Source organism: Hydra vulgaris, chromosome 14 (assembly GCF_038396675.1).
Source record: "Hydra vulgaris chromosome 14, alternate assembly HydraT2T_AEP".
NCBI lineage: Eukaryota > Metazoa > Cnidaria > Hydrozoa > Anthoathecata > Hydridae > Hydra > Hydra vulgaris.
Window position 1 is genome coordinate 15,891,963 of NC_088933.1, and position 15,538 is coordinate 15,907,500.

General features: G+C 26.6%; 1 protein-coding gene and 1 long non-coding RNA gene across 4 annotated transcripts in view; one reads left to right on the forward strand and one right to left on the reverse strand.

Annotated features, from left to right (window-relative positions):
• Positions 1-15,538, reverse strand: part of LOC124819039 (aminopeptidase A-like) — a 66,185-nt gene that overhangs the window by 41,318 nt on the left and 9,329 nt on the right. For both annotated transcript variants that reach the window (XM_065817338.1, XM_065817339.1), the window contains 2 exons: positions 14,443-15,538; positions 14,039-14,360 (listed from right to left, as the gene is read on the reverse strand). The exon at positions 14,443-15,538 is cut by the window's right edge and continues 158 nt beyond it. In XM_065817338.1, coding sequence (XP_065673410.1) covers positions 14,039-14,360; positions 14,443-15,538 — 1,418 coding nt within the window. The remainder of the gene's footprint in view (positions 1-14,038; positions 14,361-14,442) is intronic.
• LOC136090554 (uncharacterized) lies at positions 10,615-11,933 on the forward strand. 2 transcript variants are annotated; one of them, XR_010643509.1, is made up of 4 exons: positions 10,615-10,698; positions 11,086-11,133; positions 11,314-11,507; positions 11,615-11,933. It is a non-coding gene; the product is annotated as an uncharacterized LOC136090554 (long non-coding RNA). The 2 variants fall into 2 exon arrangements; XR_010643508.1 differs by lacking the exon at positions 10,615-10,698 and having other exon boundaries at positions 10,995-11,133.

Below are 15,538 nucleotides of genomic sequence, written 5' to 3' on the forward strand. Positions count from 1 at the left end.
GTGTTAGATGTTCTCCTCCAGGGAAATGTATTAGAACTAACACCTTTAGCACAAAACATAGCTAACAGCTTGAAAAAATACTTCACAACTTATAAAGGCCTACTTATGGCTAGTTTTTGGCACAAAATACTAGCAACGATCGACAATAAGAACATCGTCATAAAAAGCTAAAAAATATCCCTTGATATTGAAACAGACCTTATCCAAGATTCAGTGAAGGAGAAAACTCACATTTGTGACTCATGGTAAAGTATTGTTCAAGAGGCAAAAGTTGTTGCAGAAGTTATTGGAATACAAGCTTCATTTCCTTCATTAATGATTTATGCACACAATTTGAAGAAGCCAATGCAATATGTGATTTATTCTCACCCGTTTTAAATTTGCAGAAATATGAGGATGTAGACCTAAGTTTAAAAGCAGCCAAACTTGCAAATGCATTTAAAAAAAGATCTGTCAGGAGAATTTGTGAAATACTTCATCTGAAAAGTATTTACAAAACAGTTTTTGGTATTGAAAGTTCTCCCCTTTGTCTTATAAATTCAATTTATGAAAAATAACTTTAAGGCATTTTTACCAACATCTGTCTGGTAATTAAATTGTTTTGTACAATTCAAGTAAGTGTATCATCAGCGGAAATGTCAATTAACATAATATTTGTAAGTTTTATATTACGAAAGCTATTAAATACATTCTCTTTCAAATAAAACTTAAAAATTTTTCTTTCATTTTATCTTATCATTTAAACAGTCTTTAAGTGTCTTTTACTGTCATTAAAACAGTATTTTTATAGATCTTAGCTTTTGTTTTTTAGTGCTAATGGAATAAACAGGCCAATTGCATGAAAAATATCTTATTGGTCACTGTCGATATAATTTCTTTTTTTTAATTACATTTTTAAACAATCTGTTGTTATAAAAACTTTTTTTGACAAGTACAAATTTAGTATCACTCAGAAAACTGTCTTGTTTGGTTAAAAGTAATCAAGTTATTTTAATTGTTTAATTACAGCAGTTAATTAATAACTTCCTTATTTTATCTGTCAAAGAAAAATATTTTTTTTTACAAAAATATTTTGCGAACAAAAAATAATTTCGAAAAATTAATTTGTGGGTAAAAAAATAAATTTTCCAGCAAAAAAAAAGGACCCTCAGAAGCGCCCAGCAAAGGGCTCTGTATTAGAATGTGGGGGCCATGATCACGTTTCTCTATTTCGTATCGCGGCCCTTACCTCTAGAACAAACTAATTTCTAATAAAAATACAATTACAAAATTACATTACCCAAATTCTCTGAAAATACTATTAATAAAACTTGTTCTAGACATTAACAATTTTACAACCTTATATTAAAACAAATAACTAAAAAAAAAAAAAACTAAAAAAAATATATCTAAAGCAAACTAGCTTTAAATTTAAATGTTCTATTTAAAAATTTAAATTTAAATTTAAAGGTTTTATACTTTGCGATGTATATGTTAGATTTTATTTATATTTCGTACATGACTGTCAATATATTAAGTATAGCAAGCCATGCAAAAGTATATATAAAAGTAAGTATATAAGAGTGTATCTTTTTATCTAATAGCTTTTTATATGTGAGTCTAATGCCACCATGAGACTGAAAATAAACTGAAAATTTTTAATAAGTTAAATATTAGAAATTATTGCAACTAAAGCGGTTTCTTGATGACAAGACCACATGGTCTTCTGCAAGTTTACCGTGTTTTTTTAACAGCGTTACTTTTTTATGTTTATTATTTGTGCTAAATTTATTTATTGTACTGAAAAAAGTTCCAATTATATGTACAATTGTTTATGTATAAATTGTAAACAAATCAGTCTATATTTATGATCACGTATTTTTGTAAAGTTTTAATTAGTTAAATAGAAGTTCTAATAATTAAACGCAAGTATTTTTTATAATAAGGTCTCTACTAGTTCAACATAATTTTACTAATTTGATTTGAGTATTTTAATATATTTTAACTGATAACTATGATATATTCGAAACATGAATTTCATGAAACAAATAATTTAAACATAAATTTAAAAAAATTTTGTATTTATTTTAATATTTATATATATATATATATATATATATATATATATATATATATATATATATATATATATATATGTATATATATATATATATATATATATATATATATATATATATATATATATATATATATATATATATATATATATATATATATATATATATATATATATATATAGTTTGTTGTTTATTTTACCGTTTAATAATAAATACAGTTTTGAAGCATAAATACAAATATAAATGCTGGCGGGGTAAAAAGAAGACTTATTTAGTCTTACCACCGAGCCCCATTCTCACGTATTTACAAAAACCGTAATATTTAAATATCTAAAGTTAACAAACTATTTATTAAAAAATATATAAAAGTAAAATAGATAACAATTCGTTGTCATCTAAAGAAAAATTTTAAAAATCAAAATTTAAGGAAAGAGTAAGATCAAGTGAATAAGAAAAAATAAGATAATAATATCATTTAAAAAACTTAAAAATCTAAACTAAGATTTGAAAATAAAAACTAAATAAATTAATATACACCACAGAAATAACATAAATAAATTAGTATAATTCATAGAAATAACGTAAATAAATTAGCAAACCCCATAGAGGTAATACCAGAATTAAGGTAATGTAAAAAAAATGTTAATACATTCAATGACATGCCTTTTGTATTAATTATTTTTTTGTATTTGAGTTTTAATTAAAAAAAACATTTAAAATCGTAGATATTGTAATCCATAAGTAATAATGATTTATTTTTAAACTGCTCTATACTAGTTTTATGTGTATTCACAATCTTGGAAAACATTTTCCACAAGTAAGGTCGACGATATAAAACTGAATATGAAGTTAGTTTTGAATTATATTTTTTGGGACAACAATATTTTGGGTTCTTATTTTTTAAAATTTTGTTGGTTATTTATGAACTGTTTTGTCAAAATAGTATTGAAATATTTTAGGAGATAATCCTATATTTGTTTTATACATGAACATTAAAATTTGGTGAAAGTTGATTTTATATATATTTAATGCTCCTAGTATACACAGAAGTAGCTCAGAAGGTACTGTTCTATGAGCTCCAAAAATTGTTCTGCACGCGTGTTTTTGTTTACAATATAATTTTTTTAATTTTGTATGGTTTGTACTTGCCCATGCAATATTGCAATTAATTAACAATGAATAAAAGAGAAATATAAACTTTTTAAAGAATTATTGTTTAAAAATGGTTTAGTCCTATATATCATTGTTAAATTTTTTGATATTTTATTTTCAATACTTTTTGTGTGTAAACTCTAATGTAAATGTTCATCTAAGATTACGCCTAGAAAGTTTACTGAATTTTCTCATTTAATGTTAGTGTTATTGTTTATTAGATTAGGCAATTTAATGGAAATATTTCTTGATTTACTCACTTTGTGGAACAAAATAAATATGGTTTTATGCACATTTAGAGAAAGTTTATTATTTATAAACTTTCGATAATTGTTCGTTTGTTGTTTCAAATAGTGCAATTATATCTCTGTGGGAATAAAAAAGATTTTTTTTTTTTTTTTTTGTAGTTAGTTTAGGTGCTCCCAGAAGTCCTTTCGGTCTTATTACAGAGCACCGCGGGAGAGCATTTAACAAGAAGTTCACGCCTCCTTCCGTACCAATGTCGCTTATTTGGCTCGAGCTGGCATCGAACCTCGGACCTCTTGGTTCTTAGCCAGAATTCTAACCACTGCGCCACGGCTGCTTTGTTCAAATTTGTTTGATTCAAATCATCTGCAAAAAGAACACGATTTAACAGGTCTGTTGCAAAATTTAAATCATTAATGTACACTGTTTGTTTTTGTTAATACACTATAAATTAATTTCTATCGGTCAAATAACTTTTAAACCAAAGTAAATAGTTACTTTTTACTCCATAGTGTTCAAGTCTTTTTATTAGTATATTATGATTAACGGTATCGAAAGCTTTTGACAGATCCATGAAAACTCCTGAGGTAGTCACTACTGAATGCACTTTATACTTGATTGACTAGTTTAACCACTGCATGTTCCGTTGATTTTTTTTTTTTTTTGAAACCAAATTGTTTTGAATACAACATGCCGTTTTCTGATAAGTGATTAAAAAGCCTATTGTACATTATCCTCTTAAGTAATTTTGAAAAACATAGATATGGGCCTGTAATTAGAGATATTTGAGTAATCTCCGGACTTAAACATTGGCGTGATTCGTGCAATTTTTAGCTTTTCAGAGACAATACCTGTTTTAAATGAAAGATTAAATATGTGAAATAACGAGGGTTCTATTATATTATATACTGATTTTACAACATTACCGTTAATTTTATCAAACCCACCACTTTTGTTAGTTTTAAGGTAATAACGTAATTCATAGGATTTTTTAATGCCAAATTCGGACCAGTATTAATAAAGAAGCTGTTTAGTTTTTCAGCAATAATTGATTTAGCATAAACTGTGTTTTTATCATATTTTTTTTGGCAGAATGTTTCTCGCATAATTATTTTTTCCGATTATTTCTTTAAATACACTCCATGTTCTTTTAGTGTTTCCGGTGGCTTTACTTAATAGCTTTGCATAATAAAGCTCCTTTGAGTTCCAAATATTTTTTTTATAATTTTCATTTGTCATTTCGTTTTTATAAGTTTTTTTTTACGAGTACTTATCATATAACTTTTGCTTTCTTTTTGAAGACTTTATTAATCTGTTAGACATCCATGAAGTAAAAAAAGTTATGGTTTTTACAATAAATTTTTCAGGAAATGCTTGATCATATTGCTAGCAGAATTGATTTAAAAATAGATTATAAGCGTTGTTAACGTCATGTGACTGCAGTAACCAGAATCCAATCAACTTTGTTTCTTTTTAAGATTTTGAAATTTTTTTATCGAGTTTTCATTGATCTGTCGCTTAAATATAATGGATTGAGAAGGAATACTGTAAAATAGTATATTGTTAGTAACTAGGAATGTTGGGAAATGATCCGATACGTCAGTTTTGATTATGCCTGGGTAAAGACGGTTGTTATGATGGTTATTAGCTATTATATTATCAAGAAGTGTAGAAGAGTTGTTAGTCCCTTACGATGGCTTGTTTATTGTCGGAATTAAATTATTTTGAAGAAGTGTGTTTGCTATAAAATTGTTAACATTGTTATTGAAAGCATGGCTTTTTAGGTCTATGTTAAAATCCCTATCTAAGTAGGCATGACTTCGGGTTTTATTTATATTTTTTAAGAATGGTTTGAAATGAGTTTTTAATTTTTTTGAAGCTAGTAGATGGATGTCTATATGTGGCATTTATAATTATTTTATTTTGTGGTTTTATTTATTAATTCAATACATAATGACTTACAATCTATTTCGTTTACACAGAGATCGGGACGTAAATTATAACTAATTGAGTTGTGAATACATACGCCCCCACCAACACCAAAACCACGTGGTTGGTGAACTGATGAGTAATTAATTAGTTCAAATTGGGCATTTGTTTCACCAATCGCTCTATGAAACAATTACATTGATATTTTACCATCCATATCTTCTTTTAGCCCCGGTATGTTTTGTTATATATATTTCTAATTAAATTTTATTTTTTGTGAAAGTGTATTGTTTTTTATATAAACAGCTAAATAAAAAATTGTACATTTATATATCTATATCTATATATATATATATATATATATATATATATATATATATATATATATATATATATATATATATATATATATATATATATATATATATATATATATATATATATATATATATATATATATATATATATATATCTATATATATATATATATATATATATATATATATATATATATATATCTATATATATCTATATATATATATATATATATATATATATATATATATATATATATATATACATATATATATATATATATATATATATATATATATATATATATATATATATATATATATATATATATATATATACTAGCATGAGTTACCCGGCGTTGCCCGGGCCAATATTTAAACTGGCTTACCTGATATCTGTACACATAAATGGGCCCCCTGACCCCGGGGTTAGGGGGGCCTATTTTTGGGCCCCCTGACCCCGGGGGTCGGGGTACGGGGTCAAAACCCAGCTAAGAACCTTCTCCTCCTCGAGGACTACCCCCATGCCAAATTTCATCGAGATCGGTCCGGCGGTTAGGATTTCTATAGAGAACAAACAAACACACACACAAACACACATTGTCCTTTATATATATAGCTGGAGTTACCCGGCGTTGCCCGGGCCAATATTTAAACTGGCTTACCTGATATCTGTACACAAAAATCGGCCCAAAAATCGGCCCAAAAAATCGGCCCCCCTGACCCCGGGGTCAGGGGGCTCATTTTTTAGCCCCCTTGACCCCGGGGGTCGGGGTACAGGGTCAAAACCCAGCTAAGAACCTTCTCCCCCTCGAGGACTACCCCCATGCCAAATTTCATCGAGATCGGTCCGGCGGTTTGGATTTCTATAGAGAACAAACACACACACACACATTGCCCTTTATATATATAGAAGATATATATATATATATATATATATAATTAGTAAAAAACACTTATCTAACTTTTATCTTCGACTTAGATAAGTGTTTTTTACTAATTAATTATTGCTCTGTTCATTAAGAACATTGAGCACTCTATTTGTAAAATACACTAACATAATTTACATATATATATATATATATATATATATATATATATATATATATATATATATATATATATATATATATATATATATATATATATATATATATATATATATATACCCAGCCGGCACAAGTCGTCTATTAGACGTCTATTTTGCTACTCATTCGTCTTTAGACGTCTAAGACAGTTTTGAGACATCTAAAAAACGTCTTAAATAAAGATGTCTGAGTCACGCTCTCTGATAGACGTCTTAAAAATAAATTTATTCTTGCGTCTTAAAAAAGCATATTTTCTACGTCTTTAAGACGTCTAAAATTAAACGTCTTAAAGTAATTATTTCCATTCATTATTTCATTCAAATTTGAACGAGCATAAAAGAAACGGCAGCCATGTTTTTAAATAGATAAGTTTTTGAAGTAAAATAGTGATCTGATTAGATCGCATTTTTACTTCTTATTTTTACTTAACAAGTTTTTATTTAACAAGTGTTTAATGATTCAAATTGAATAAAATTGTAATGAAGTTAGAATATGTCATATTCTTAACTAAGTATTACATAGTTAAGAATATCATATTCTTAACTATGTAATACTTAGTTAAGAATATGACTAATATTCTTAACTAATACTCAGTTAAGAATATGACAAGTTGATGTTGACAAACTATATACTTAAGTATATGCTATACTGTAGCGTATAAAAAAATATATACTTGAAAAAATTTATTGTGAAACAAACTATATACTTTAATTAAAGTATATAGTTTGTTTCATGATAAATTTTTTTTAAGTATATATTTTTTTATATGCTACAGTATAGCATATACTTGATATAGTACTTAATTTAGGACACATTAGTAGGCTATATACATAGTCAATCATGATAAATGTTTGTAATTTGTTGCGGGATATTTCCAATGTTTGTCAACATCAACTTGTCAAAAATCAACTTAATTGAAATATTTTTTAAAGTCATTGTTTTATTTTGCAAACATATAATATATTATATGTATTACAATAAATATATTTATTTACTAATATTATTATCTTAGCTATCTAGTAAGAATTTTATCTGAATTTCTTGGGTCTCCTTTGAATCACAACTACAACGTAATGCCTCGACGTAAATGGGATAATAAAATGTATATAAAGAGGTACATGAGACAGTACAGATCATGCAAACGTGCAAAACTTCTTACAGATGATTTAAAATTGGACAATACTAGTACTGTTTCACTGACAGAATGTTTTATTGAAGACAATGATATAAAGAACAATGAGGAAACTGTTGATTTAAATATTTTAGAAGGTGAAGCTAATGTAAATTCATCAACAAAATCAAAGTATGTTGATAAAGATAAAAAATGTGATTCAATTTATGAATTTTCATTTGATATTTTTCAAAAAGAATTAGGCGCATGGGCTTCTAATTCCAATGACTCGCGCTCCAGTATTAATAACCTTCTTGAACTTCTTTCTTATAACGGTCATCCACTTTTGCCACAAGACACAAGAACACTATTAAAAACGCCTAGAAAAACTAACGAATAAGAAAAGTGTGGTGGAAAGTATGTTTATTTTGGAATTTATGCTGGTGTTTAAAGAGAAGTTTTAAAAAATATTGCCTATTTTCAAAATAATAAAAAGCTTGACTTACAAATCAGTGTTGATGGTCTTCCCTTGTTCAAGTCAACAAGTATTCAGTTTTGGCCTATACTTGGGCGCTTTGATAAATCTGATGTGTTTTTAATAGCTTTATATTGTGGACATAAAAAGCCAAATTGTTTAAATGATTTTTTGAGTGATTTTATGAAAGAATTTATTACTTTAGGAAATAAGGTAGTTATAAGTAGTACAGAGTTTAACATATCAATTAAAAATATTGTTTGTGATGCTCCAGCACGATCTTTTTTAAAATCAATTGTAAACCACACTGGCTATCATTCATGTGAAAGATGTACAGTTGTTGGTAGTTATGAGCAGCATAGAGTTGTTTTTAATTCTAATTCTTGTAATAACTTGAGAACAACAGAAAATTTTAACAATTTTCAATATAAAAATGATCACCAAAAATTACTTACACCTCTTGTAAATGTGCTAACATCTTGCATAGATCAATTCACACTAGATTATATGCACCTTGTATGTCTTGGGGTAGTCAAGCGATTATTAACTTTTCTGAAAAATGGACCGAACATATGTAGATTGTCAAAAAGTCAAATCGATCAAATAAATTTAAATTTAATGGGAATACATGGTAAAATGCCATCCGAGTTTGCTCGCCAACCGCGCTTGTTAAATGATCTTGATAGATGGAAAGCCACAGAGCTAAGGCAGTTTATCTTATATACAGGCCCAGTTGTATTAAAAGGAGTGATACATAAAAAAATGTATGAACACTTTCTTTGTCTTCATATTGCAATTGTTTTTACTGCAGTTCAGATAAAGAAGTTCGTGAAAAGTTTCATAACTATGCAAGAGACCTTTTGATTTATTTTGTTCAAAATGCCAAAGTTATTTATGGACCAACATTTACTGTGTATAATGTACATAGTCTAATTCATTTACATGAAGATATCAAGTATACAGGCTGCTCACTTGATGAAATATCATCTTTTCCATTTGAGAATCATATGCAGAAACTAAAGAAGAAGGTAAAGAATTCTAATAATCCTATAGGGCAAGTTATAAAACGGCTTTATGAGTTTGAAAATAATATTCAACATAAAACAGAGAAAGGTATACATGCTGTTATTGCACTAAGACAAAAAGATTCTTTTTTTTTTTAGATAACATTAAAAAAATTGCTATGGTAACAGACATTGTTAATGATAAATATTTCTGCAATGTTTTTAAGATTAAAAAGTTGGAAAGTTTTTTTCAAAAGCCATTAGATTCCAAGATTATACAAGTAGCCTATATTAGGGATATTACAAAATTGGATGTTAAGTCTATTGTTTTTTCAAAGCTTGATTTAAACCATAAAATTGTGTTTATGCCTTAGCGTCAAGGGGGAGTAATTTATCCATTGTTGCATTTATCTAATTAACCTAAGAATGAAATATTAGACAATTTTTTATGAACATATTTTAATCTTTTATTAATTGTTATATTTGTTAGATTTTTGTGTTTTTGTTTATTCTTTATTTTTAGATTAGTCTAGTTTATTGGGTATTAGTTGCTTATATTTAGGAGGCTTATGTTTGACCAAAGTTAATTTTATTAAGTCAATACCCTAATTTAACTTTTTAAAATAATAATATTTTATTAAAAACTATTAAATATATATATGTATATATACATATGTATATATATATATATATATATATATATGTATATATATATATATGTATATATATATATATATATATATATATATATATATATATATATATATTTATATATATACACTGTATAAAATGAGAATTTTTAAATAACTCATATGTTAAGAAAAGTTTTACTTAAAAGTAAGTTTTATTTATTTTTTTCTGTTTTTACTTATTGTTATATATATTATAAAAAATATTAAATTTTTGGATTCTATGTATATATATATATATATATATATATATATATATATATATATATATATATATATATATATATATATATATATATATATATATATATATATATATATATATATATATATGTATATATATATATATGTATATATATATTTATATTTATATATATATATTTATATTTATATATATATATATTTATATACATATAAGTATTGTATTGTTATAAATATTTATTTTATATATTTATTTATTATATTAGTATATTTATTTATTATTTTTGATATTTGATAGATATTTCACTACATTAAAATTATTTAAACCTTTTAATTATATTTTATTGCATAACATTATATTTTAACATATTAATATTTTATGTCTTTAGCTTCCTTAATAAGATTGGTGTCAAAATTCTAAATGAGTCTGATGTATGGGGAAATATTAATAGAATTTCAATTATTTTAACTCATGAAATTGCTTTATTACAACATAACGTTTTTATTGTTTTTTCACTTCCTTATTTAAAACAAAAAAATTCTGTGATAAATAGTAATTTAATTATTAAATTTAAACATAATTTCTACATTATAATGGAAAGGTAAAATAGTATTGGAGTCTACAATTCCAACACTTCTGGTATTGCACAACCCTAAGCTGTTTTACTGATAACTTTTCTCTTGAAATGGTTTACATTTCAATTTTTCCATTATTTTTTTTTTATTTTAATTCTAAAAACTGAAATTATGTTCAGATTTTTCTGCAATGATTTTAAAGCTGAATATTTTTTTTCATTTTAACAAAATTATTTACTTCAGATGAATTAGTTCAAAGTTCAAGTGTAACATATCCTATATCAAATGCAAGTAAGTTTGCGTTGTTCAATTATTTTAAATTGCCTAGCGAATTCAAAAGGTGATTTATTTAATATAACTTTAAATTTATTTATTGTGAGAAAAATTGATAAAATAAATTGTATGTAGCTAGGAATTATATATTATAATTTTTAATGATAAATAGAAAAAGAATATTACACTTTTTTTTAGGTTTTCAACAACAAGTTCTGGCATTTCAAGAAAAAGTTGTTAAATGGATGAGCGATATATCCAAAAATTTACCAACAACTTCAATTTCTCAACAAACTTCAGTATCTTTATTTGACATTGAGTCTATAAAATCAAAAGAGGAGTTTTTTCTGTTTAAAGAAAATATGAAATTAGATTCATTCCTAGAGGAAAAGGTAAGAATAATTTAGTATATCAGTAGTATTTATGCATATCGATACACACATATGTGTGTATTAGGGCACTAAGATACTGCTAGTTTAATGTGACTTTTACTTCTTAGATTGTGCAACTAAAGCAAATAGGAGGGCTGGATTATAAAGATACTATCAAGAACATAATGAAACGATTTTTCACCGATTTTGCCATGCGTGAAATGAACATGAATGGTACCGGAAGTCAAAATAAGTTAGCTTTTGGTGGAACAGAGACCTACAAAACAATATTCAAAGTAGTGACGCTCAAGTTCCCAAAGATGACGGAAAAAGAATTTTATCAAGCTGTTCAGAGCCTCCTTAGAAATGCCCCTGCACGAGCAAAAAAGATAGTTTAAAAAAAAAAATAATATTGTATGTTTTATTGCAGATATATAGTTCCTTTTACATTTTGGTTATTAATCTTAAACGTAAGAAAATATAAAATATGATTTTAAATATAATTTAAGTGTCGAATCTGTTTATTATTCAATTCGGTATGTATACTACAAATGTTGAGAGAACGTCTAACAGACGTCTCGGCAAGATGTCTTAAAGGTGTTAACAAATAGACGTCTTAAGACGTTATTTAGACGCTTAGGTCAATTTTCAATTAGAGGTCTAAGAGACATCTAATACTAGATCTCTTATAGACGTTTGCCACAAAACGTCTTTCAGACGTCTATATGAGACGTCTTAAAGGTGTTAACAGATAGACGTCTAAAGACGTTCTTCAGACGCTTACTTGAGTTACCGATAGACGTCTAATAGACGTCTTTGTGCCGGCTGGGTATATATATATATATATATATATATATATATATATATATATATATATATATATATATATATATACATATAAAATTGTGAAAAGAATATATTTTTTTTTATATTGTTTCACTCTATAATTATAACTATATTGATTAAATAACTATTGGTAACATAATGTTCAAAATTTTGAGTTGGGAATGTAATTGAAATGAAAATGCGATCAAAGTGATGCAATTTCCTTGTTTTTAATTTTTTTTTAACTGTTTAAGCTTAGTTCCACATTTACAACAAGATATATGTAAGCTTGAGTGTATTCAGCAAAGAGCAGCAAAAACAATTAAAGAAATCAAGAATAAGTCATACAGTAAGAGGCTCGCTTGCGTGGACTCACAACTTTTGAAAGAAGAAGAAATCTAGATGATTTGATTCAGCAGTTTATAATCGTTCACAGTATGAAAAAAATAGAATTGGCCGTACCAAAGGCATATGCGCCATCAGTATTAAATTACTGCCAATGAAGGCACAACCGACGATTAACTAAGCAATCAGTCAAAAATTGCGAAGAGAGGTAGCATCTCTTCACTAACCGCGTAGTAGATGCGAGGAACCCACTTCCATCAAACGCAACCTACGCAGTCTTGGTAAATGCCTTCAAAGATCACATTAATCGAAAAAGAACAGATAATGGACACAGCGCGTGTCTTTATGCTGTCAGCAAAGTAGTGCTATGTGTCGCACTACTTCATAAAAATTTAAAAAATTTTTTATTGTATTAAATGTTTAATATGATTTTCTAGTTTCTGAATAAACAAGTTCAAATTCACTCCAGTAAGTTGTTTTTTATTCTGGTGTTCGGAGGCTTAACGTTTCGAAAAGCTGTAATAATAAATAGGCAACTTTATATTTTGAATGCGTTTTTTTTAAAGTTCGTTTTAATTTAAAAACTCAAGCAAAGATATGAAAGTTACATTAACGTACCGATTGTACCAAGTTAATCATGAGCAGACTACCAAAGTGAAAATAATTTTTTCAAATAACTTGAAAATATTATTTTTACAATCACTGTGGCTACATACAAATTACAAACTTAAATAAGTATTTGCATAACTTTATAAAATAGAGCCCAAAATTGTCTTTGTGACTTATATTACTTTCAATTTGCAACAAAACAGTTGTAATGTTACAACCAATCAAAATGTAAGTGATGAATTTAAAGTGGTCAATTAACTATTTTCAAATCTTTTTTTTTTCCTTCAAAATTATTATTTTTCAAAATTTGTGAATGTGACAGTTAATTTCCATAAAAAAGGACATAGAAATCATCAATCCATTAAATTGCTTTCCTAGAAGTGCAAAATGGTGAGTTTTAAGTAGAAGTAACAACTAGAGTTAAAGGAAATATTTTATTTATCATCTATTCAAAGCAGATAAACACAATTTTATCATTCATATCAGATTGTAGTAAACGATAAACAAAAACTACTTTGCAACTATTATTTCAAATACTTCAGCACTTCACAAAATATAATCTTAAAATCTTATGTAACATTTTGTAGTCATTTTGTGACGTGTAACAATCAGATAGGTTGCCACTACAATATAATATTGTGGTAATCTTACTAAATTATAACTGTTGTAGCAACCTCTATGTTCTGGGGTAAATACATTGAAAATAAGTTAGTTCATTAAGTGGCTAGCATAGTATACATTTTACTTTAATATAAAAAGGTTTTAATACCTACCTAAGTTGTTTCCATAAATCATCTTGATCGGCATTTTTATATGCATATATGTTGAGGTACTGTTGGAGCCCCTTTCTAAATTTTTCTTTTCCTAAATAACTTTGAAGCATTTGGACAATGCATGAACCTTTGTTGTATGTTATTGTATCAAAGATTTCTCGAATTTCATTAGAATTAGTTATATTTGTTGAAATTGGGTGCGAAGTCAAAAAAGAATCTAATTTAAAAGCAGGAATCATTAGCTCAGTAAATATTTTTTTCATAGGTTCCATATTTGGTTTGAGTTGATCAGATCCATAGTAACTAATATAACTAGCAAAACCTAAAGGGGAAAAATAGAAATCTTTTAATTGAATAAAGTTTAATTTGAAAGTACTTTTTTTTTATCAAAAAAACATTTTTACCTTCTTTTAACCAAGCATCAGTCCAAAACTTCATTGTTGCTAAGTTGCCAAACCATTGATGCACTAATTCATGAGCAATAATTAAAAAAGTTGCTTGCTTATCTATTTCTGTTGATATTTCATTGTTTATTAACATTTTGTCAGATCTATAGGTTATTAGACCCCAATTTTCCATTGCTCCTGCTCCAAAGTTTGGTATTGCAACAATATCAAGTTTTTTTAATAGAAATGGTATTTTAAAGTAATCTTCAAAATACTTTAGCAGCATTGCTGTAGCATTTAAGGTATACTCTGTTTCAGCGAGTTGTTTGTAAGGCGCCCAAGCTTTTATAACTAATCCATTGTTAGTTATTAACTTGATGTTTTTGTAGTCAGAAACTACCCAGCAAACAGTATATGTTGACATTATAGGCGTTGTTTGAAACAAAGTGGATATTTTCTTTCCATTATGCTTGCTATTTAATTTAGGCATATTTGAAATTGCATGATACTTTTTATTATGAGTAAGAGCCAATGAAAATTTTGCTTTAAACTTTGGCTCATCAAAACACGGAAAAGCTTTCCGCGCACTTATAGGAGAGAAAAATGTTGATGCTATATTGTGTGTAATATTATTTTCTTTATAACTGCTTTTATAAAATCCATTAAGATCTGAACGCAATGTTCCGTTATAATCAATAAAAATTACGTACGACATATTAGCTATAAGCATCGAAGAAACTTTTATTACGTAATATTCATTCGCAAAGTAATTATAGTGGCTTTCAATCTGAATTTGATTGTCTTCAAGGTTTTTCAACAACACATAATTAATTTGGAGATCGACTTGATGAAGCAAAATTACATTTGTTGATTTAGTTACATTAACGAAAATGCTCACTTTGCCATCAAATAAGTCATTTTCCATATTTACATCAACAGCCAGAAAGTAACTGTATGGGACGATATCATCAATCAATCTCATGTTTTCCCATGGTTGTGTATTTTTTTTCTCACTGTCTTTTACTGTATTGTTACAGTGAAGAGGTATACTAGTTACAGTTTCTAACAGCGATAAAATAAAACTGATAAAAAACACGCTTTTTTTTAATTTTGA